This window comes from Cricetulus griseus, assembly GCF_003668045.3.
Source record: "Cricetulus griseus strain 17A/GY chromosome 1 unlocalized genomic scaffold, alternate assembly CriGri-PICRH-1.0 chr1_0, whole genome shotgun sequence".
Taxonomy (NCBI): Eukaryota; Metazoa; Chordata; class Mammalia; order Rodentia; family Cricetidae; genus Cricetulus; species Cricetulus griseus.
Genome location: NW_023276806.1, coordinates 109214304 through 109240182, shown reverse-complemented (window position 1 = coordinate 109240182; position 25879 = coordinate 109214304). Strand labels below are relative to the sequence as shown.

General features: G+C 37.0%; 1 protein-coding gene across 3 annotated transcripts in view; it reads left to right on the top strand.

Moving 5' to 3' along the window:
• The window catches only part of Hspa4l (heat shock protein family A (Hsp70) member 4 like), a 46414-nt gene extending 24338 nt beyond the window's left edge, over nucleotides 1-22076 (top strand). For all 3 annotated transcript variants that reach the window (XM_035451608.1, XM_027391942.2, XM_035451609.1), the window contains 8 exons: nucleotides 873-1072; nucleotides 4279-4377; nucleotides 7102-7239; nucleotides 8262-8387; nucleotides 8636-8743; nucleotides 9311-9430; nucleotides 12940-13101; nucleotides 15575-22076. In XM_035451608.1, the coding sequence (XP_035307499.1) occupies nucleotides 873-1072; nucleotides 4279-4377; nucleotides 7102-7239; nucleotides 8262-8387; nucleotides 8636-8743; nucleotides 9311-9430; nucleotides 12940-13101; nucleotides 15575-15763 (1142 nt within the window). In that variant the 3' untranslated portion in view covers nucleotides 15764-22076. The remainder of the gene's footprint in view (nucleotides 1-872; nucleotides 1073-4278; nucleotides 4378-7101; nucleotides 7240-8261; nucleotides 8388-8635; nucleotides 8744-9310; nucleotides 9431-12939; nucleotides 13102-15574) is intronic.
• Nucleotides 22077-25879: the final 3803 nt, after the last annotated feature.

Here is a 25879-nt window from a genome sequence, read left to right as displayed (position 1 = left end):
AAATAGCTCCTTAAAAAACAAAACAAAAAACAGAACCAAAACCTATCTACCAATACTATCATCTTGTGAGGTACTTCGTGGGACATAGAATGAGTGTTGGGGTACAACCCAACCTGTAAAAATGTAAGCTAAACTTGTTCACTGGCCTGTCTTAGTTTTTGGCCTGTTAGTCTCTCTTTAGTTAATACCACTAATTTTGGTATAGGAGAATTTGTTTTGTAATGTTTGTTTTGTAATGTTTGGAAATGTTGTATTCATGAACAGTAACTATTTTAAACAAATATATATATATATATATATATATATATATATATATATATATATATATGAGAGAGAGAGAGAGAGAGAGTTTTCAAACTCAGAAATTAGATTTTGTTGTTTTGGCTTTTAATTAATTATAAGTTACTTAAAGTCATTTATTGGCTTTTGAATCAAATCAAATTGTCCTTAGTTTAAAAAATACCAGCTCTTGATCTGGCAAGATAGCTCAGTGTGATAAAGGCACTTGCCACCAAGCCTGATGAACCTGAATTCAATCTCCCAGATGACTCCCATGGTAAACGAAAAGAAGTAACTCCTGGGAATTTCCCACTGACCTCCATACTCACTTGGTGGCATGTATGTATGCACATGCACATGATAAACACATAAATAGTATCAAAATCACATTTTTTCCTAGAACATTACTAAATGTGTGTTTTCATACCAGCTTAATACTGTAAAGAGGATAATCTGAGCAAAGCACTAGTTCCATAGCAAGCATCCAGAATTTAATCATATTTTACATATGCCTTAAAGAGGATGCTTATTAAAAACCTTTAATGAGTTTGATCTGAGGTTCATACACTAATCAAAGCTTTTTTTTCTTTAAGGGAACTTCACTATTCAGAATGTTTTCCCACAGTCTGATGGTGATAGTTCTAAAGTAAAAGTTAAAGTTCGTATTAACATCCATGGAATCTTCAGTGTGGCCAGTGCATCAGTGATTGAGAAGCAGAATCTGGAAGGTGATCACAATGATGCCCCTATGGAAACAGAAACTTCATCTAAGAATGACAACAAAGATGATGTGGTAGGTAGAAATTGTATCTCAGGTTCCCCTCACCTGGGATCATGACAGCACCCCACTAGTGAGTACTTTATTTCCCAGGGTTAGCATTGGGGTTCTTCTGTAGGGTTTCATCTTCATAACCACACTAAGGAAGACTTAGTTTAAGAATGCTCTACACCTTCTATCTTGTAATACACTTCACAAGGGCAAGGCATCTTCTATAGCTTATATGGAACATGTGAGTTTTGAAGTCTATTGATAATTCTTTAAAACATACATTTTATTTATAGCTAGATAAAACTAGGAGTAACTTATGAACTAAACATTTATTTCTGTTCTTCTTTGTAGACAGGGTCTCACTATGTAGACGAAGTAGCCTCAAATTCATAGATACCCACCTGGCATTCTGTGATTAAAGGCATGATTCTTATATAGTTAGGAATATATTTTACATATTTTTAGTATTTTTTTCAGGGTTTAGTTATAAATCATCTTAAAGGGATATTCTGTATGTCCAGTGACATTCAAATGTAGATTTTCTACTTTATGAAATATTTATGAGGCACCAAGTTTACTGCTGATACACTATAGAGGAAGGAGTATTGGGGAACTGTTAAGGCAAGTGCTCATGCTACCCAGACTGTCCTTAAACTCTGTATGTTGTTGAGGCCAAATGAACTCCTGAGCCTCCTCCTACCTCTAGAATACTAATATTACAGTTGCGCATCCTTGTCTCTGTGCCCAGTGCAGGGGGAGCTTGTTTCATTGACTTGAAGAAAATATTTACCTTTTTACATGCACAATATGTTTGCTATTGTCAATTGCATTTATCAGGTATTTTTTTCTACTCACATTTGGAGTAATTCCAAAGTCCTTCCCTTTATTCATGCATTTAAGAATGGGTTTTCAGAATGGGAGGTAGCTTAGTTGGTAAATGCTTCTTACAACATGAGGACCAGAGTTCAAAGGGAGAACCCACATTTTAAAACCTGAGCTTGATAGTACTGGCTCATCCTGGAGAGGAAAGACAGAATGAACCTCTGAGCCTTGCCACTTAGCCTAGCCTGCCTGTTAAATAAACCCAATGAGAAACCCTGTTTTTTTTTTTTTTTTTTTTTTTTTTTTGTGTGTGTGTGTGTGTGTGTGTGTGTGTGTGTGTGTGTGTGTTTTAAAGTGGTGCTTGAGGAATGACACCTCTAACTAAAATTTTTCCTTAAAAGAAAAAGTGGGGTGAGAGCTAGAGAGATGGCTCAGTGGGTGAGTACTGGCTGTTCTTCTAGAAAATTTAGGTTCAATTCCCAGCATACACAGGGAAGCTTACAACTCTGTGTAACTCCAGTTCCAGAGGATCCCTTGCCCTCCTCTGGGCCTCTACAGGTACCAGACACACAAGTGATGCACAGACATACATGCAGGCAAAACACTCATAGATACAAAATAATAAAAATATTTTAAAAGATTGGAGAGGGTCTTCAAGTAGGCATAGTTGTAGGGGGTAACTTTAGTATCAGCTACTCTGTAAGCGGAAGTGAAATGGTTGCATAAGCCCATGCCTGAGGGACATTAGGAAGACCCCATTCAAAAGGAGGAGGGTTATCTTTTTACAAGACAATTTCCTTTCTTTGGAAGTTGGCTGGCCTGTTTCATTTAACAAGAACTGTATTTATCCTTTCTTCTTGTTTGATCAAAGGTGTACTAGTAGCTTTAAAATATTTGAATTATGGCCCAGGGTATTTTCCCATGCAGCATTTTGTTAGTTGTATTGTTCCTTGGGAAATGTCAAATTATTCACACACACAAAGACAGTTCTTAATAATTTAATGACATGATAGTGAAAAGTTTTTTCTTTAAATATAAAATAAAAATTCTGATACAACATTATGACCATTTCCTTGAAAGCAATTTTGAATATTTTTACATTTTGTTTACTTATTTATTTCGCTTTGCAGGATATAAAAACCCTAAGCAATCACTCTACCACTCTCTACTCCTGAGTTAAATCCCCAGTAGCATTTTTCTTTTCTGTTTTTAAATAAAAGAAAGCATTTAACTGTGCTATGGATTCAGAGGATTAGAGTTCATAATAGCAAAGCAAAGGCATGGTGGCAGAGACAACTGAGATTTCATCTTGATCCGCAAGTAGGAGGCAGAGAGCACCAACATTTTTTTCTGTATTACTGTGTTGCATTTAATATTTACATTATGTTCCTCTGTGACCACAACTCAACACTGCATTTTTTTTTATCTGTTGTCATGATGTGGGAGGTTATAGAGTTGTAAAGAAAGATTTGGAATATAAAATATGACTGATCCTAAGGGCTAGGGTTGTAGCTCAGATGTAGGATTCTTGTCTAACATGCACAAAGCCTGGGGTTAAACTCACAGTAGCAAAATAATAATAATAATAATATTATTATTATTATTATTATTATTATTATTATTATTATTATTATTATTTAGCCTGTTTTTCTCTTTGGCAAAACTGTGTATTTATATTTATTTATTTATTCAAGAGAATGTTCTGGCAGTACATATTTGCTCAATTCCAGATAGAGCAAAAAAAAATGCAATGATTCCTATATTCTAAGCTTTTTCTTTCAAGAGGATAGCGATGAATGTGATTAGAAAGGGTACAAGAATGTATCTGTTGTTTGTTTGCCAATGGACAGCCCACTTGGCTGTTTATATCTGAGTGTTTCAAAGACATCTAAGTTTTGGTATTTTCTACACTGAAAAATATGTAACAGAAGGAAGGAATGGTGTTAGAAGGAGAGGAAGAGGAGGATGGGAGGAGGTGAGGTAAGGGAAACTGATCAGAATATATTGTATGAAAATTGATTTTCAATAAAAATTAAATTTGAAAATATGTAACTGAATTGTATGGTTGAATCTTATCTTTTTTACTGCACTTCCATCTAACTAAGGTCATCTCCATAATATTTTAATGTCAAGTTGAATATTCTCCCTTTTTAAAGCTTAATTTTAAGAATTCTGTTTGAGAACAGTTATCTGTATTCTTTACAAATTTTTAGTCAAAAGGTGAATAAGAAAGTATATTTACACAGTTTCAAATTGATCTTTTCATTTATACTTGTTAATCTGTTTGTTGCTACTATCATTTGAAAAGTGAGCTGCTTTTAGTATGCACAGCATCTCAGCATGGGAATAGTGCTATGCTTTTTACTAGAAAAAGGAAACTATGTATCATCTGTTACATATTTTGCCAGGACAAAATGCAGGTTGACCAAGAAGAAGGAGGTCATCAAAAATGTCATGCTGAACACACCCCAGAAGAGGAGATTGACCACACTGGGGCCAAGACAAAGGTTTGCTTTCCTATTTTTGTGGCTGTGTGATTGGAGCTTTGTCAGGTTTGGACTTTGTATCTGCTTGTTTGAGTGTGTCTATGTGGTGCAGGACTTTCTCACTCTTACATGTTCCCTCACTCTGAAGCCTCCCAAGTAGTTGGGTCACAGACCTGCACTACCTATCAGGCCTGGCTGAGATGAGATGAGATGCCTAGCTGATTTGTTTATTGCATGATGCTTGCCTTTTAATATGCTTAGTAATTTAAACTGCAGTGCTATGGAAAAGCATAAAAGCTTACAACTAAAATACCTACATTTTAGAGTTTTACTTAAAAGCTTTTAAAAGGACAAAACAAGCCAGGTGATGGTGGCACATGCTTGTAATCGCAGCACTCGGGAAGCAGAGGCAGGTGGATCTCTGTGAGTTTGAGGCCATCTGGGACTACAGAGCAAATGCCAGGACAGCCAGGACTATTACACAAAGAAACCCTGTCTCAAAAAATAAAAAACAAAACAAAAAACCCAAAAAGAACAAAACATAACATTACAAGTAAAATTATCTTTTGACAGGGAAAAATATTTTAATAACATTTCTTTTCATTGGAAATTACACAGTCTCAAAAAAATGGAGAAATGGAGCAATTCTAAATAAATTTAAATGTATAATGCTCTGCATGGAATTTTGGTCACATCATATTTTTCTTTAAAAAATATGGCCTGGGTGATGATGGTGCATGCCTTTAATCCCAGCACTCAGGAGGCAGAAGCAGGCAGATTTCAGTGAGTGCAAGGCCAGCCTGGTCTACAAAGTGAGTTAGTTCCAGGACAATCAGGACTGTCACACAGAGAAACCCTGTCCCAATAAACCAATTAAAATAAATCTTTGGTTAATAGAAGACAATACAGGGTCTCCCATATTCTCTGGCTAGCCTGGAATTCATTGTGTAGACCGACAGGCTGGATTTAAACTCACAAAGATCTCTCTCTGCCTCTCTGCCCCTCTGCCCCCTGCCCCCTGCCCCTCTGCCCCTCTGCCCCTCTGCCCCTCTGTCTCTGCCTTCTATGTCTACAGTCCTGAGAGCAACAGATCTCATTTACTTCCTATGGCTCCCTACCTCCATCCAATTCTCTGAATAAGATAATAGGACTGGGGAGATAGTTCATTGATATGAGTGATTGCTGCTGTTCCAGAGGACTGAGTTTGCTTCCTAGCAGCCTAGCTCACCATGTCCTATAACTTAGCTCCAGGAGCCCAATGCCCTCTTCCTGCCTCTGCAGGCACCTGCACTCACATGCACAAACCCATACACAAATACACATGCATATACATAATTAAAAACAATAAAAATACAATCTTAAAATAACAATTTGATAAGAATGTTTAATGCAAAATGCTAGAGGTAAATAACTCATTAGGATTGTTTTATTAAGATAATAATTTGCAAAAAAGCTGCACTTACCCTGTGGCCTGGTAAGTGCAGCTTCAGCTGCCCTGTACCGAGGTCCATCTGTACAGCATAGCTATGTGATGATTTTCCTTATAGGTTTTAAATTCTAGATTACAAAATTATTTAAAACCTGAAACCTGTTTTTTGACTTTCTCATTTTACTCATAATTTTGTGTTGTTGTTTGAGTTTGAGTTATACCTGGTACATCACACAGTTCTCCCACTTAGTGTACAGATCAGTAGTTTTTGGATCCTCACACCTGCATCATCACAATTTCAGAGAATTTTTTTGCCCTAAAAACAGTCACATACTCAGGAGCTACAACTTTCCCTTTCTCTAAATTCTTCCCCTGTCAGCCATAGGCAACCATTAGCCTACTTTGTATCTACAGATTTACCTATTCTGGAAATTTCAGATAAACGCCCTTAATGCCTTTCTACATTAAGCATGGTTTCAAGGTTCATCTTAGTAATAAGATGTGTTAGTATTTCATTTCTAGTTATAGACTAATACTGCATTGTATCAGTGCATCCCACATTCTTATTTACCCATATACTTGTGATAGACTTTTACAGTGTAGTTTTCCTATTGAGAATGTTACTTTTGACAAGTTTTCTGTGTGTGTGTGTGGTTTTCATTTTCTTTGACACTTACTTAGCAATGCGCTTGCTAGTCATAATAGTATTTAAGGGTTTAGCATTTTTGAAGAACCTCTCACCTAGCTTTGGGGCAGGGGTGTGTGCATATGCATGTATGTATACACATATATGCCACAAACTGTGTGGCGGTCAAAGGACAGCTTGCATGTGGGTCCTGGGGATTGTATTCAGCTTGTCGGCCTTAGCAACAAATACCCCATGAACCATCTCAGTGGCTCAACTATTTTAAAAACTGGCAACAATTACTACACACAGTACACAGTTTATAATGCTGTCAACAGTTTGTAAGAAAGGTTCCAATTTCTCCATACTCTTACCCATATTTGTTTTCCTTTGTCACTACAGCTTTGGATTTCCAACTCCATATTCGAAATGTAGAAAGGATTTAGCACTCAACAGAATACAAAAGGCTAATAACTAATATCAGTATTAGTTTTTATGTGGAAGCATGGGGGAGGTGATACCCAGAGTTTGTGAATGTTAGACAAGCACTTTGCTCTGAGCTGCATCCCCAGCCCATCCAGTTTCATTTTTTAACAAGTATAGTAAATGGTAATAGGTTTGTTGGCTTTACTTTTTTGTTTCACCTCTAAAATTTGTTTTTAAAAATTACACTTTTGATTTTCTTTTCTAGTCACCTCCTTCAGACAAGCAAGACCGCATAAATCAGACTATTAAAAAAGGGAAAGTCAAGAGTATTGATCTACCCATTCAGAGTAGCCTGTACAGACAACTGACCCAAGATCTTCTCAATAGCTACATTGAAAATGAGGTATGTAAGTTGGAGTTGATGTTGAATAATTGTCAGTGTATTCAGATACTGTATTGAAGTCAGAGGTTGAAATATAGGCATCAAACTACTAAGTTGTATTAGTACCATATATAGTACTTTTATCTTCGTTATATGAAAAACAATGTCCACTATAGAGAAAAACCTCTTTGCCATCCCCACCCCCCCTTTTTTTTTTAAAAAATCAGGGCTCATATGGCCTAGGCTGGCCTCAAACTCATTATTTAATTAAGAATAACTTTGAGGGCTGGAGAGATGGCTCAGAGATTAAGAGCACTGGCTGCTCTTCCAGAGGTCATGAGTTCAATTCCCAGCAACTACATGGTAGCTCACAACCATCTTTAAGATCTGGTGCCCCCTCCTCTGGCGTGTAGGCAAACATGCAGGTAGAACAACTGTATACATAATAAATAAAATCTAAAAAAAAAAAAGAATAACTTTGAACTTCTGATCCTTCTGTCTCTACCTTCTGAGTGCTAGGATTATAAATATGTGCCACCACTGTGGCTCCCTCTTTTATTGCCTAAGCAATAATAAAATAGGAACAGCCCCCTTTTATTTTGGCTTGGTTTGGGGGATTTTTTCTGTTTTGTTTTGCAGAGGTGTTAAGGGAGAGTCTTGTTGTATAGCCCATGCTGGCCTGAATCTTTAGATCCTCCTCTGCCTTCTGAGTTTTGAGATCGCAGGCATGTAACATCTCCTCTGGCCTAGCAAGCCCCATTTTAAATTTGTGATACTTAAAAGCTGTTCCGAGTGTTGATTAATGATCTTTTAAACTCTATTGTCATTATTAACATTTTCTCACACGTTCTTGTCTATTTTTATGTTTAGTTCCAGTCTGTTGAGAAGTGAGTTCTTTCTTTAGCAGTAGTTGTATGAAGTGTTGTTTTTTGTTTTTTTTTTTTTTTAATATGCTCCTCTTAGAAGGTATGAAGTGGTATCATAGTTTTAACTAGCAATTCTCTAGTGCATATTTTTATAACAATTTGAAACTTTTTGAATAGGGGAAGATGATAATGCAGGATAAATTAGAGAAAGAAAGAAATGATGCTAAAAATGCTGTTGAAGAATACGTCTACGATTTCAGAGACAAACTGGGCACTGTCTATGAAAAGTTCATCACTCCAGAAGTAAGTCTGAAGTTGTAAGAACTACTTGAATGTTTTTTGACAGTTCTAGTAAGAATTATGAATATCAAATTTGTTATTGTCATTTTTTTCCTGATGGTTCTTAGTTTTTTTTCAAGTTGAAGAGGGATAGTGGAAAAACATGTTTATGGATAAAATCAGAAGAATCTGGTATTGCACTTAAAAAGCATCTCTTTTAATGACTTATTTCTAAGGCATTTGTAATTCCTGTCTCTTAAATGTCTAACTAGGACATGAATAAGCTGTCTGCAATATTGGAAGACACAGAAAATTGGCTTTATGAAGAAGGAGAGGACCAACCTAAACAAGTTTATGTGGATAAGCTTCAGGAGCTAAAGGTTAGTAAATTGTTTTAAGTAGTAAGTGAATATTAATGTTTGAAACATTTTAGTTTTGTAAAAATTATGCAAAAGCATTGGTATTTAGTTTGCTTCACTTTGCTGGGCATGGTGATGATACCTTTAATCTCAGCATTTGGGAGGCAGAAGCTGGTGCATTTCTGTGAGTTTGAGGCCAGCCTGGTCTATGTCCTAATTTCCGAGCCAGCCAGAGCTGAGAGACCCTGTATCAAAAATAAAATTTGAACCAATATTTAAGTATATGAATCCATATGCAGTAAAATAGTTCTTTTTTTTTGACTGATTCTACAAAGTTTTAGCAACTTGATTTGAAATGATTGACAGTTTGGATTAGCTTTGGAGGTTTGTAAAGAGTCAAGAGGTAATCATGAGTGAATTTTTTTTAGAAAAAATAAAGGCTAAAGTAGGATAAGGGTCACTGGAATATATTTATTTGTGGGAAAATAGAAAAGACATGTTTTTATCTAGCTATCTTCTTTGCCTATTTATCATCCTGTAAGGGAAAAATAAATGTATTTCATTTTTTAATGTTTCTTATGTTAATAGAAATATGGCCAGCCCATTCAGATGAAGTATGTGGAGCATGAGGAGAGACCCAAAGCTTTAAACGACTTGGGCAAAAAGATTCAGCTTGTCCTGAAAGTGATAGAAGCACACAGAAATAAGGTACTGAGGTTATGACAGCAGCTGCAGAGGAGGATGTGTGGTGACTGGAGAAGTCCTCAGCTCCAAAGCTGCAGCTTCTCACGTGACCAAGCACACCAAACTTACAGCTTTTTAGTGAAGAATTACCAGTAGAGGACTCCAGCCGTTTAAAGTGTGAGACTTTCACTCTTAGATTTCCCTGAATTCATGCTTTAATCCAGTAACAAAACCCATTGTTTTCATTTTTGTTTCTTACGTGAAAAAAGGTCTTCCTTGACTCTAAACTGCAGTCTGTATTTTTTTTTCTTGCCTAATTTGTTGTTAATCATCCATCTATCATTAATCCATAGTCTCCTTTTGTTCTTTGTACATGCACAAACCTTTCAACTCTCCACTGTTCTGAAGCTTCAGGAAGGGTAATATACATGTTTCCATTTGGGTTAAATAGTAAGCAACCAGTCAGGCCTAACAGACTGTTGAGGAAATTATTGGTTTATACTTTAAAGTCTTTCCTGTGTCTGTTCACCTCTTCATTGCTGCTGTATTGCTGCAGACCAGCAGACACAGCTCTGTTTCAGAAAACTCAAGAGAAACAGGCCATCTTGTTGAAGTTGTCCCTAGGGATCAGGTTTACATCACTATTTACATACTCATTATCACCCAAGTTTGATCATTGATGTTAATACTGCATCCATATGCAGTAGAGAGCAACATCAGAATCATTCAGGCATGGCATCATCCCAAAAGCTTAGATTCACCAAGTAGTTATCTCACAGTCTCATCAGGGTATTTATTACCTATGAATGATGAATACTCTTGTCTCAATTTGAATATGAGAAGATCTGGATATTTAAGCAGCTTGTTGGATTACACCAATAATAAATTATAGGAGTCAGGAGTCAAACTGAAGTAGCTGGTATTAGTGTGTACACATCCTCTCAGTATCTACACAGTTTTCCAGTATACAACTTAATTCTTTATTTTAGAAGATTTGTGTGTTGTAAAAGAAAATTCTGCCTGAGTACTCATAAGCAGAATGTATGGATAATGGAAAAGTAAAGATTGAGGCAGACAAAATACCAAACATATTTCAAATCTGGTATAGTTTTTGGCATGGTGAGTATTCCTCTGACTTTAGTGGTCTTCTTAAGTATGGGTTTAAGATATCATTCAAAGGAAACTAGACTTTACTTTTGATTAGCCATGTTAGTTCTAATTATGTGCCAGGATGTTTTGTGGGTCCTGCGCTTTAGCAGACAAAAATACTAGGCCTGGTTGGTCTTATATGCTTCAGTTGGAAAATAAAGTGGTAATAAAGAGGCTGTGGAGAAAGTAGGGAACCTCTAGGAGCTCTGTCAGAGAAATTGGCAGACCAAAGAGAGTTATACACATCACTAAAGAATTGAGGGAAGCCAGGCCTCAGAATGATGGAGAAGAAATATTCTTGTAAACAGAAAGTGGGGACCAGTGAGTCAGCTTCATGTATAAAGCCTGCTGAGCCTGATGACCTAAGTTTAATCCTAAAGTCACACATGATGAAAAGAAAGACCTGACTACTGTAGGTTGTTTTTTGACCTTCAAATATGCCCCTCCTCCCTGCCACATACACACTTGGGGACACATACAAAAGAAACATCAAAGTTGTTGACTTACATCTGCGGAGGAGACAGATACCTGATCACAGAAGGCCTCATCTGAGCTGTTATGAAAGTTTGGGGTTTACTCTGATACAGGTAGCTTGGCCGTTTTAGCACATAGAGGCAAAGGGCTTGACCTAGTTTGTGAAGAATCTAGTAGTAGACTAGTTAAGATGTTAGAATAAACAATCAAGAAATGATGGAAGCTCAATCCTGAAATGAAGGACCAAAAGAGATTAGAGTTTTGCATTTATCTCATTTGTAAGGTAGAAATATAATAGTCCAAAATTACTCCAAAGATTTTGATATGAGTTGGTTGCATTTTAAAATATATGGATATGGAGAAAACTTCAAAAAGTAGGTAATTAATGAGGAATTTATAATAGTAGATATTTCAGGCTTTACAAGTAGCATCAAGTTGGTTAGACTTGAGAGTTCTGGGAAAGGCTACAGGCTGCAGATAATGTTAAAAGGCATGTATGTTGATTAATGCAAATAACTAGGAAAGAAAACTTAATCCATGAGCTAGTAAGAAAGTGAATAAAATGTAGCAGCCTAGAAGCCAAGTTCAATGTGATAAAGTTTTCCAAAAAACTGGAAAAGCTTAACAGTTTTGAAAATAGTATCCCCATGCTCCCTCTCCTTAACTTTGGGATTAATCAGTATTGAAGAGGCTAAGGCAGAGGATCAGGACAAGCCCTGGTTTGGCTAGGTTTAGAACCTGTCTCAAAAAAATCAAAGGAAAATACAATAAATAAATTTGGTTTTCTTATTTTAATTAGAAAGAACATTATATGTCGATCCCAGGTCCCTCTCCCCTCCTCCCCTGCCCCCCCCAACTAACACCCTACCTATCCCATACCCTTCTACTCCCCAGAGAGGGTAAGGCCTTCTGTAGGGGGGTCTTCAGAGTCTGTCATATCCTTTGGGATAGGGCCTAGCCCCACCCCCTTGTGTCTAGGCTCAGGGAGTATCCCTCTTTGTGGGATGGGCTCCCAAAGTCCATTTCTATGTTAGGGATAATCTGACCTGAATAAGGGAGAGCTCTTGGTCCCCAGACAGATAGTTGGGAAACCATCTTGGGACTGATCCAGACCCCCTGAATGTGAGTGTCAGTGAGGTGAACTCAGAAATCTGAATTTGTTTTTAAAAAAAAATTAATTAGCACACGCAGTATTAGGTTTTATTATGGCATTTTCAAAGGAAATTTGTTTAGTTTGATCCTCTTTACAAACCCTTCTACTTCCTCCTACATATATGTACCTTTCCCCACCTTCTGCTTTTGTGTCATGTGTGTCCTATTGCCCTCCTCTCCTTCCTCAATACCTCATTTTTCCTTGTTCACCCTGTAATTTCCATGCAATCCAAAATATTTATCAGGAAATCCTTGCTTTTTTAATGTAGCTGCTTTCTGCTCTGCTGGCGACTGATAGATGGCTACAGTAAACTGTGACTTCTTGGGTGGTTTCTCAGATACAGATGCTGTAACTGTGATTTTTGGACAGAATTTCATTATCTTTTTTTTTTTTTTTGTCAAGAGTACACCACCTAGTTTTATGGTGTGTTTAGAATTTTCTTTCTCACTCACTATATACCTGTGGACTTACTTTCTCCTTAATCTGCATAAATTCTACTGTGTTTAGCTTCTCTTGCCCAATGCAGAACCTCTACTGATGGCTCTTCTCCAAAGCTGACCTCTTCTGGGAGTCCTTTGCAAGTCTGCATTGACTTTATATTTTTTCCTAGTCTATTCAGTTTGTATCACCTTGTATCTTTACATTAATATGCATGAAGTGTGTAATAAGAACTTGAGTGCTTTAAGAAGAAATTAGCAACAAGCCATTACTTACAAAAATCACTTTTTCTTTTACAATTTTGTTACTTTTTTAATAGGATGAAAGATATGATCATCTGGATCCTGCTGAAATGGAAAAAGTTGAAAAGTACATCAGTGACTCCATGAATTGGCTGAACAGTAAGATGAATGCACAGAACAAATTAAGTCTTACTCAAGATCCTGTGGTAAAAGTGTCAGAAATAGTTGCAAAATCAAAGGTAAGAAACTAAAATTCCCTTTTAAAAATTATGTTTATGATGTGTGTGAAAGGACACAATGAGTGTGTGGGCACACATGCCATGGCTCACAAGATCAGATGATAAATTTGTGCTGGTTGATTCTCGGCTTCCACTTTTATGTGGGTTTCAAAGATAGAATTCAGATTCCTAGGCTTGCCCAACAGGCACTCTTACCTGCTAAACCATCTCGGTAGCTAAAATTTTCTTTTTCTTGGGTTCAAGCACTAACATAATTTTAGGGACTAAAAAAATTAGTGGGTATCACACTGAGAAGTAGTAAACTTGCAGAAGAACACAGAAGAGAAGTTTAAGGCCTGGCTTTGCTTTACTGACTTCAACAATTTAGGTATGAGTGAGTACTTTTTTTTTAAACTTGCTAGACATTGCTGGCTTTTAAGTTCCAAAAGTAATACACAATGAAATACAGCAATGTGACCAACATAATTATCCAGATTCTTTGAGACCTGTAATATCTTTATTGCAATAGGTCTATCTTTTGACTGTGAAATCCTGTTTTTAATTTTATGTAATCGCAGATAAACTTTGAAATTTAATAAACACTGATGATAAAAATGTCAAAAGCTATAAAAAAATCATGAAAAACATGGCACCAAACTATGCAAAGATGGAAGTAAGTGAAGACACTGGGTTAGGGACTGACAAAGAAGAGATGCATACTCAGTCACTAAGAATGCAGGAATTTATGTCTGCATCATTTGCTGTTTGCATTTATAATCTCTGCTGTAGGTGGAAGGACGTGGAACAGTGAGTACTCTCCCCTGACCAATTTAAATTTGTACAACTTTCCTGGGACTTTATATCAGAATATATAATATATACATATATGTAGACATTTGAAGTAAGTATATAACTATTACCCAAAAATCATAATTCTAGAAATTACTACAAAAATTCTAGGAATTACTACTATATATGTGATATAGCTATGAAGTATGATGCTTTAGTTATAAAGATTTTACAACATTGAGTAAAAATGACTAAAAAACCCTAATAAAACCACATTTGTAGGCATAAAACACAGCTCTCACTTCAAAAGAAATAAGGACCTAATTTCTTGTGAGTGACCATGGACCATGAACACAGATACAGGTTGCTCAGAATAACATTTCATCATGGAGGTAGTCTCATAAACTTAGTTCCTGAACAAAAGTGGGTCATAAATCAAGGCATTTATCAAAGGGACCAAAGGTAGAGAAGTCACAGCAGCAGGAAAATCCCATTTCAGGTTTCAGGCACTATCTTATGACACTATTGGCTTTGGGGATAGTGGAAGCTACTGCTCTGATAAGTTGGTCCATCTAAAATGTTTACCAGAGAGCTAGAAGGATTTGAGGGCAGACATAAATGAGGGGCCTAAAGGTATCCCATAGCTTTAGCTCTAGATCAGTACTTCAACTCTCCACAATCACAGCTTAGTCAGCCAGCCTGCAGAATCTCAATGTAGATAGGACATTTTTCTAGGAACTTCAATTTACAACAGTGTGTGTCCACAAGAGTCTAACATCTAGAAGGATGTTTACGGAAGCAGGGGGAATAGTTTTTCCCCAAGGAAACACATACCAATTGGTCATCCAATACCAAGTTGTCAGTCTTGGAATTATATATAAGTAACATTATACAGACTAAAGAGCATACATTTAGGAATATATATGTATGTACATACACATATATGCATAAAATATCAATTAATGAAAAAGAGGCCATGGATTTGAAAGAGAACAAGGAGGTTTTATAGGAGAGTATGAAGGAAGGAAAGGGAAGGGGGAAATGTAATTATAATCTCAAAAATAGAATGTAAAACAATTTTAAAACAAATTATATAAAACTTAAAATTAAATTGCATTTACCTTTACTTTTTTGTTTGTCCTTCAGCTATTTTTAAAAAGATGCTATGTATACTTACCTAGTTCTGTTTATTAAAATTGTTTTCATAAAAATGTTTAAAAACTTCATTTTTTTGAAATGTGTTGACATAATTCTGAAAACATCTGACATATAAAGAATTAAAAATTACACACAGTAGCAGTCAGGCGGTGGTAGTGCATACTCAGGAGGCTGAGGCAGGTGGATTCCTGAGTTTAAAGCCATCATGTCTATAGAATACACAGAGAAACTCTGTCCTTAAAAACAAAAGTAAATAAATAAAAGGTACCGTAAATAGATTGTTAAATATGGGCCAGGCAGTGGTAGCACACGCCTTTAATCCCAGCACTTGGGAGGTAGAGGCAGGTGTATCTCTGTGAGTTCAAGGCCAGCCTGATCTACAGAGTGAGTTCCAGGACACCTGGAGCTACACAAGGAAACCCTGTCTCGAAAAACAACAACAAAATGTTAAATATGTTGAACTAGCAAGTTTTAAGAGGTTAGAGAGCACTGTCAAACATCTTAAGCATTTTGTGTAATATTTGGCATGGTTTGTTTCTGTCTTCAGGAACTGGATAATTTCTGTAACTCCATCGTTTATAAGCCGAAACCAAAAGTAGAAGTTCCTGAAGACAAAGCAAAAGCTAACAATGAACACAATGGACCAATGGATGGACAGAGTGGTACAGAGACCAACCCAGATCCAGCAAAAGGCAGTTCTCAGCATGCTGAATCTGGAGAGATGGACGTGGACTAAGTTTCATGTAATTCCAACAGTGGGATAACTACAGGGTCCATTCATCCTTTACACCCGGTACACACAACATATGTTCAGTTGTTCTTAACTACTTTTGTCATTTGTTTTTTGGAGTAGTTTTGAAAAGTGTCTATATTGAGTGCACTGTTGATGCCCATTGCTGCTGTGAAGCTTTAGCTGAATATAGATGTACAAATCAGTTTGAGCTCTCCTCACATACTTTGTGTCAGTGTGCAGGACTGCTATGTACTCGGCATCCATCTACCTTAGTCACAGCTTGTACTTGCATAGCCCTCAGCTCCTCTATGCAGAAAAAAAACACTGCATTGCTCTTTTGTTGCAGAGGCAGGGGGTTGAATGCATTGTTATTGTGAAAACAAATTGAATTTCATGTGGTTTAGAGCCACCAGCACTGACCTTTTCCTAGTTTCCATATTGTTATCATTTAAATATTAAAACAAATGAGAGGTTCTGACATACTAGTCCATCTCACTGACGCGCCTCAAGAACTCCAGTCTTATCACATAAATGAACATAATGAGTCAGAAAGAGACAGTGCAGAGTTTGACATTCAGATGATACAAGCATTTGCTGCTTTTGTTAGTAGAATGGATTGACTCAGAGTAACTTTTCACTTGAAACTGTTGATTTACTTGTCCTGAAGACCAGCTGCTGCTACACTAACGCTAAGCCTATACCTTCATGTTATGGGGAAGCACTGTTGACCTGTTCAGATGTGCATCTGGGTTGCTGATGGGCTTAGTTCAGTTTTTATAGTTGTGTTGGTTTTAATTAATTTTTGTTAATAATACCTTAATCTGGGGTAGGGAGAAATTGCACACTGCATTGCATTATATATACCTATCACTGATTTAATGTTCAAATGTAGATAGACACTATTAAATAAGCAGTAATTCCTGAGAAGGAGTACCTGTACCTTAAGTCTTAGAAAATAATGCTTGTAATAAACTTAACTGTGTTACATCAGTAGGCAAAATACACAATGTTACATAGTGTAATATGATATGATGTGATTAAATTATAGTTCCTGCTGTTAAATTGCCTTTTGAAAACTTGGCTCCAGGTTTGGTGCTTCTTAAATGGGAAAAGGCACAGTGTACTTCAGCTATATTAAGGAACTGGTCTGGGTTTATCACCAGACTTGTTCACACCATTCAGCTCTATCCTGAGGCTTGGAACTGTTTGTTTAACCATGGGGAGGGCTGGAATGATGTTAAAATCTTTAAGGGAAAGAAGCAAGACAAATGCATAAGCCCTTGTGTTCCTAATGCCAGTTTACTGAAGATCAGCTTCAGTTAAAATTTTCAAAGGCTCTTTCCCCAAAGCTAAATCTTTATATTAAACACAATACTGACTTAAGTAGTTGAAGACTGAGAGTATACTATCTTCAGGGATAGTCATTTCTCAAATGAGTTCTCTAATAGAGATTTTGTTCCTACAATGTAGTCTGCACTGAGAGTGTAGGAGGGTGGGTGGTCATTTTGTAGGAATTTTTATTAAGCTTTTGGGGGAGGAGATATCATTCCTTTTTATTAAGAAAGCATACAGTCACAACATATTTTAAATGTCTATATCTTTTATTAAAGTGGAATAATTAGATTTAATAAATGAAGAAATACATTTTAAGTAGCTATCAGTTACTTTTCATTTATATGGTGAATATATACATAGGTCCATTAAAAAAATCATGGTTGTGAAGGGAATATGTGACCACAGAGAGATTTTATAGCTGCTTCTTGGTTAACACTTGCACTCACTCAGTAAGAAACCTGTTGGAAGTAGCAGGAACATCTCTCCCAGCACCTGAATGTTCAGCAGAGCCTCACATTTTCCATCCTGCTCTTAAGTCACTTTCAGTAGTTTAATGTTTTAGTCAGATAAAACACATTTTTGTAATTATATAATGTCTTGTTTAATAAGTTAAATATATCCAAAGATAATCTATACTTTTCTAATTAATTTTATGTGAATGTTAAAAGAACAAAAACAAAACCCAGTTTATGGAATTTAAAGGAAGACAAATGCATTCCCCTTAGTAGACAATATGATTCTGTAATAAGCATTGAAGTAGGTGATTCTAGATCCCAGACACTTCAAAACAAAAAAGTGCAATTTTAAAGAATAAATAGTCAAAGCAATGTTACCATTCATTACATTATTAAAGAAGGGTAGGAATCAAAAGTTTCTTAGTATCGTTTAATTCTGAAAATACAAATCATCTTCCTTTAAGAAGCCAACCCTTAAGCGGGGCAGTAGTGGTGTACACCTCTAGTTCCAACACTCAGAAGACAAGGGCAGGTGAATCTCTGAGTTTGAGGACAGCCTACCTGATCTACAAAGCAAGTTCCAGGATAGCCAGAGCTACACAGAGAAACGGTCTCGAACCCCTCCATTACCCCAAAAAGATGTCAACCTTTACCAATTATACTGTGTTTATACAAAGACTGTTAAATGGTACCCCCCCCCAAAAAAAGAATGATGTGCAAACACAAGGTGCAAGCACCCAGGAGACCTTTGTCTTCAGAAGGAGTCTGAACTCCTGGCCAGGCTGGGCTACACTGACATCCTACCTCAAAAAAACAAATTTGCTTTGATTCTTTAGCAGTATACAGAATCCTTAAATTCTGAAAAAATAGAAACATTCTATCAAATAGCTCAGGTGCTGGAATAACAGATGTCAGTTTTAAAACAGTAACCAGGTATTTGCTGTGAACAAATGAACTTTATTTGGGTGGGGAAGGACAAGTTTTAGTGTTTGTGATTATTTCCTAACCAGACATCTTTAATTATGGAGCTCAATACTCAGTTTAAAGATACTATTAAGCCAGTCATGGTGGCAAATGCCTTTTATCCTAGCACTCCTGAGGCAGAGACAGACTGATCTCCGAGTTCAGGCCAGCCAGGTCTACATAGTGAGCTCTATTAGACAGCAATTAACACCTCTGTGACTTGTGAGAAATCTACCTGAAATGATGGATTTGACAGAGTAACTGGATCAGTGTGACCTAAAATAGGTAAAGCCATTGTTTAATTCTCATGCAATGAAATGTAATGGTGACCCTTGAAATAGTTCCAGAAGGAATTTCCATGTGGTTTTGAGAGCTGGAGGTTGATAACTCATACAAATTATGTCCTTTATACTAATTTTAGGTTTGGGGGCAGGGACACCTCTGAGGCAGAGAGGGCCTCACTAACATTCTTAATACTGTGTGGATCACTAAGTACCTCCCAAAAAGTGCTGTATTTTAGAATCTTAAATGAGCAGAAAAATATGACTCAATCTGTCAATTTTTGGAATTTTACAGCAAAAACTATATTTTAGCTATATATACAATTTGTTTTGTGATATTCGACTATAAAATTTAAAGAGCTAATTAGCTGATCTTTTAATTGGTATCTGAAGATGAAGATGACTTAACAAGAAACAGAGGTTCTTAGTTCATAGATTTTAGTTTTAATAATTGTTACCCACTTTCTTGATGTTATATTTTTAACAAATCTTTAGCAAACCAATCATAAAGCAGCCAGGAAATTTTAGAGGACAAGACTTTCTGACCAAAAGATTATCAAGTTTAAACATTTCTTTATGGGTTGTTGTCAAGATTTAATCTAAATATTTTTAAAGCAATTCCAAGGAAGCCGAAGATTTTCTTTTGATTAAAAAGTAGCAAATTCAGTATAAATTAAAGACCAATATTTTAACTAAAAATTGTAACTGTTTAACTATCACATCTATCTTTAAAGTACACAAAATTAAATTCTTGGGTCTGGAAAGATGGTTCAGCAGTTAAGATCACTGTCTGCTCTTCACTGAGGATCAGGATTCAGTTCCCACCACCCATATGCAGGCTCACAACCATCTGTAACTCCAGTGTCAGGGGATCAGTTGCCACCTTCTGTCCTCAGCAAGCACAAACATAACACTCAGGCAAATATTCACACACATAAAAATCTCAGAATAATTTATTATTTATATATTCAATGTCTCCAAACAAAACTGGGCTTACAGTGCTGCCAAGCTTCATGGTGTCTTAGTCTCTGTTCTATTGCAGTAAAGAGACATCACGACAAAGACAACTCTTAAAAAAGAAAGCGTTTAGTTGGGAACTTGCTTACAGTTTCAGAGGTGAGTCCATTTACCTGGTAGCAGAGTAGATAGAGTTACATCCTGAATCACAGGGAGCAGACAGAGAGACTGGACCTGACTTGGGCTTTTGAAACCTCAAAGCCCACCACCCAGTGACACACTTCCTCCAACAAGGCCATACATCCTAATCCTTCCAATTCTTCCAATCCTCCTTAAACTGTTCCACTCCCTGGTGACCAAGCATTCAAATATATGAGCCCATGGGGACAAATCTCATTTAAACAAGCAAACATGGCTAAATTCTTACTATTTTAAGCAGTAAGAATGTTGAAAATCAAACTGCTTCAAAGGAAAGTTGTGATCAGCATTTTATAGCTGCAAAAGTTTCCTTACCTTCTGGATTCTTAAGGATGTAAATAGTAACAGATATATTGAATAACAATATATTGAAACCAGGAGCTTTCAAATCAAGGAGTCAAGAGAATAACTAAATCTATGATCATCTGATGTATGACATACGATGTAGTTAAATCCATGGTAATGAGAATAACACGACCCTTGCTTCGAGTATCAAGTCACAGGATGATTTGATTAAAGAAACACATTGAGACCCTAAAATGTATATCCTATAAGGAGACAGTGAGATAAAACATGTCTTAAATTATATTTTGGCATCTAAATAACATTTCACAATCGATGGTATGTAAAATGTCATTTAGATGGCCAGTGTGTTCAAATGCATTTCTCTTTTAAAATCTTGATTTTTCCTTTAACTCCTCTCTTTCACGATACTGAAAGAGTGCATTTTGTCACTCTGATGATTAAATTAGCAATTTAGATAAGTTTAGGAGCTTCTCTCCCCTCATTTTTGAGACTAGGTCTAGATATGTAGACCAGGCTAGCCTCCAACTTGTAATCCTCATGCCTCAGTCTTCAGTGCTGGAATTACAGGTGTGTGTCACCACGACCAGACCTTTGTTTCCTTTTTAATACTAAGTCTTACATGTTAAGATTTGGGGCTCTTAACTCAAATGAAACAAACCAGCTTATACATTTCCATATTCAACATCTCCAGTTTTAATAGCACCACTGAATAGATTCTCCATCTTTTGGGTGTTAAGTAATATGAAGTAGTTCTGGACCAAAAGAAGTCAGTTTGTGAGTGTTGTCTGTCAAGTATGACAATAACAAGGATCATCAGAAAGTTTGATTCTTTGATGCTTTCTCATTAAAACTAAGCATTATACATCTTTCTAGGTATTATTTTTAGTCTCTTAAGTTTGTTCCTTCTCAGAAATTAAGTGAAAACACTTTTAAAATCATGTCAGCCTGCTTAGACTGTAGATGTTAAAAAGCAATTTAAAATGAAAACTAGATACTCTTGTGGCTCAGTGTCTTGGAAGGAGTATCCTAGCATCAGCTGGTCACCTCTTAGATTTGGTAGGAAGAGGCCACTGTTACTTAACATCATACTACACAGAAACAGTTTGTAAAGGAAGCTATACTAAATTGTTCAGTTCTGGTAAAATGGTATTTCAGTCATCTTCATAACCATTATAACTATGTATAAAGTGACTCTACTCCAGTCATTCCTGTAAGATAACTTTTGACAGTTTAATTCTTAGTAACTTTCTTAGTTTCCTTCCTTTTAGAACTGTACATTTGATTTCTCAATTCTGTTTGCAATGCAGAAAATTATAATCAAATGTGGCATGTCTATAAAAATAATTTTGTTTGACATAATAGACCATTACCTTCAATGAACAGACATAAGAATGGCTTTCAATGTCAACTGATAATATTCTACAAATATCATTTTGGAATATGACTTTGGTTCACAAAAATATCCACAAAATGTTTGCATATGGAATGATCAAAGCATATAAAACATTTCCAATGTATGTAAATTGCATCTTCATACTAGCAAACAAATAACAATTGATAATAAATGCAATTCATTTTTGGATGTCAGTTCACATTGTCAAGAAGTCATGTAATAATAATAAATACATATTCTACCTACTCCTTGAAACCTGAGTTTTGCACACCAGAGGTTTAATTTTCAAGTGTTGAACTCTAATCATTGCATTGCATGAAACACTGAGGACAGGTCACCAAATTATTTTAAAGAAATTTACATAGCAATGAGAGTTTTTGAGTTACCTGGCAAGATTTGCAAACTTTTTTTTGTTTTTTTTTTTAATTTAAATTCTTTACTACTCATATTTACATATCCATCCCCCCCATTCCCTCGCCCTCCCATCCTACTATGTTCTCCACCAACCCCCCCAACTCCTCCCCAGGGATAGTGAGGCCCTCCACCAGGGACCTTCAAAATCTGTTACATCATTTGGGGGAGGGCCTAGGCCCTCCTTGCTGTATCTGGGCTGCAATAGTATCCCTCCATAGGGAATGGGCTCCCAAAGTCCATTTGTGCTCTAGGGTCAAAGACTGGCTCCACTGTTAGAGGTCCCATAGACTTTTAATTAATTCTGAAAATCGTATATGGTAGTTTGTGAATGTTAGATGTGTTGATGGAAGGAAAGTGTTGAAAATTCTCAGTAGGTTGAGAAGAACTTCTTCCTGGGTCCTGTTTATGACTTGCTGCTCCTGGAGCCATCAAGGTGGCTCAACCAATAAAAGTACTTGCTAGCTAAGCCTGAGGATCTGAGTCTATTCCCTAGATCCCATGATGGAAGGGGTGTTACCAACTATAAAGTTGTCCTGAATATGGCAGGAATGCACACACACAGTAAAATAAAGAATGCTGCTCCTTGGGCTGGGAAAATGTCTCTCTCTCTCTCTCTCTCTCTCTCTCTCTCTCTCTCTCTCTCTCTCTCTCTCTCTCTCACACACACACACACACACACACACACCAATAATAATAATAAAAAGGAACTGCTGCTCCTGGGGCTGGGGAGATGTCTCAATATAATGCAAGTACAAGCATGTGGATCTGGAGCATCACTTTACAAAAAAGCTGGGGTTAGTAGTAGCACTTGCCACTAACCAAGAAAATGGAAATGAGATCCCTGGGGCTTTATGATGTTATCTAATCTAGCTATATGGCAAGTTACAGGTTTAGTGAGAGACCAAGTCTCAAAAAATAATATGAAGCCATGTGTGGTGGTAATCATCTTTAATCCCAGTACTTGGGAGGCAGGGGAAGGGAGGATCTCTGTGATCAAGGCCAACCTAATCCACATACCTAGTACCAAGCTAGTCAGGGCTACAGACCTTGTATCTAAGTAAGCAAATAAAACCTAAATACCAGTAACTAAGAGGTGTCATATATTTTCTAGTTTGAAGAGGATATGTGGCCAGGGCAGTGGTGGAGCATGCCTTTAATCCCAGCACTCGGGAGGCAGAGGCAGGCGGATCTTGAGACCAGCCTGGTCTACAAGAGCTAGTTCCAGGACAGGCTCCAAAGCTACACAGGGAAACCCTGTCTTGGAATAAAAAAAAAAAAAGAAAAAAAGAGGATTTGTGGCTTTCAGAAAGACCCAAAAGTGAACAGATGAAGTTATGCTAAGAAAATACCTACCAAATGTGTTGATGTAAATATTTTGTGCCCCCTACATGAATAGTATAAATGAAACATTTAGAATGTAAACAGGGTATACTTTGATTATAAATAATTTGATTATAGAAATGTAGCAGCTCTGACACAAGTTTTAGAACATAGAAAGTAACTAGCAATGAAGGTGAATCCCATGGGAACAGTGATAATGGAAGGCAATAAATAAAAGAACAAAATGTGACTGGATGTAATAGATTTATATCACTAGTCATGGATATTTTAATAGACTCTGACAAACTTTACATACACATAGGATATTTACAAAAACAGTAAGGCCACAAAGTAAAGCCCAGAATACCAAGGACTGTCATACAGAATTTAGGCAACTGTTAATTAACCTATGAAGCCTAACATGGTGGCATACATCTAAAATCCCAGCACTAGAAAGAGGATTTGGAATTCAAGGCCAGCCTGAGCAAGACCTTATATCAAAAAAAAAAAAAAATTCAATTGCCTATTAAGACATTACAGAAATTCTTTATGCTCATGTGCTTGAAATTAAAATTCTAGAACATTAAATCATGTTGAAAATTAGAGAATGTTTCTATAAATGTAAACATTCCTTAAACAAAAACTGAACCCATTAAATTCTAGGGTTTTTTTTAATGTGTAGTTATCAAAATACATGTTAATTATAATCTCTTCACACAAAACAGTTTCTGCTCCAAATGACAGGAATATTTATCTTTGTTTTCAGGCAGCTCTAAGTGTGTCTAGCACATAATAAGATCAATAGGTTTTTGTCTTTAGAGTTTATTTTTGTAAAGTATATGTGATTAAGGGTTTGTATACGTGAGTGTAATGCCCACAGAAGCCAGAAGATGGCATCAGAGACTCTGGACCTGAAATTAACAGGAAGTGAGCTGACAACCGTGAGTGCTGGTCCTTTCTAAGAGCAGCAGTTCGCAATCAGTTCATCAAATCTCCAGCCCCACAGATTTTCACAGTAATTGAAAAATGCCAGCCAAGTACTTGAAGAATACTGTTTAGCTTGCAGTAAACAGTGTTGTGTTCATCTAAAAACAAATTGTGGCAACTCCCCTAAGTTTGGTTTTCTCAAGGTTAATACAAAGACAAAAGGACCCGAACGATGGCCTCACTGATAAAGTACCCACTGCCTCCAGCTCCTATTCCTGACTATAAACTACCCTTTGAAACCTGGAGTCCCCTAAGATGATCTTTGTTGGCAACCAAAAGGCTTTCCTGACTTTTCAAATGAATTTTTAATTGTTTTCTTTATCCAAATGAATCTTTTTCCTTGTCTCACTACTTGTCCTGGAGTCATTGGCATTTGAGGATAGACCTGGTTGGCTAACACTACTAGGATTTCTACTAAGAGTATAAAACACAGGCAGACTGAGAGATAACACACTACGTGGGACCTTCAGAAAACAAGTCATTACTTTTGATCTTTTTACATCTGAGATCTCAGGACAGTTAGGCTAAAAAGCAAACCCCTGCCTGTACACTTACTAATACTGACTTGTAATTACCACTTTTCTGCTTGTAAAGATCCTTACAACTACTCTTTCTTCAGAACATTTTTCAAGGAAACTTGTGTTGATTCCGTAGTCTTAGTCACTCACATACAGCTCAGAATAAATTTCTGTGAGACAGGTAGCTCAGAGCTGGCTCCAAACTCAGGGCAAAACTACCTTAGTCTGCTATAATTTTCAGGAATGAGTCGCTATGCCTAGCTTTTAATATGGGGGGGGGGGTGCAGGGGGACGGTGAGTTGCTGAGAGGAGGGACTGGAACTGCATTGGTCTGTTGAGTGCTATAATTTCGGAATGAGTCGCATGCCCAGCTTCTAATACACCGGTGGTGGGGGGGGGACGCGAAGGGAACTGGAACCCAGGAGCTTGTGCAGCTAAGCAAGCATTTTACCACTTAACTACATCTCATGCAGTTCACCATACACATAAAAACCACAACGTGTACATGGAGGGTAATCTAAGGAAGGCAATGGACTATTTCGAGACAGGGTTTCTCTGTGTAGCCCTGGCTGTCTTGGAGCTCGCTCTTTAGACCAGGCTGGCCTCAAACTCTGAGAGCCACCGGCCTCTGCCTCCGGAGTGCTGGGATTAAAGGTGTGCGCCACCACAGCCCGGCTGGATTTTTCCCCCAGTTCTCTTTAGGTTAAAAGTCTAGACATTGTTAAAAATGTTTTAAAGTATTTGCTAGGGAAAGTAAAAGCCCGGCGCGTGCAAGGAAGGGCCTCTACTATTGCGCTCTGCCCCTGGCTCTAAAACTGAGTCGTTCTTCAGGTCAAGACGTAACCTACCATTTCCAAAAGTTCTCGGCTATAGTGGACGTTCCCCTCAGTCTCACACTGACCGATTTCCCGCAAACTATTCCCCACTTCCGGCGCAGAGCTCGGAGACCCGGAATCCCCTCCTGCGCATGCGCTTCGTTCTCAGAAGTGGCG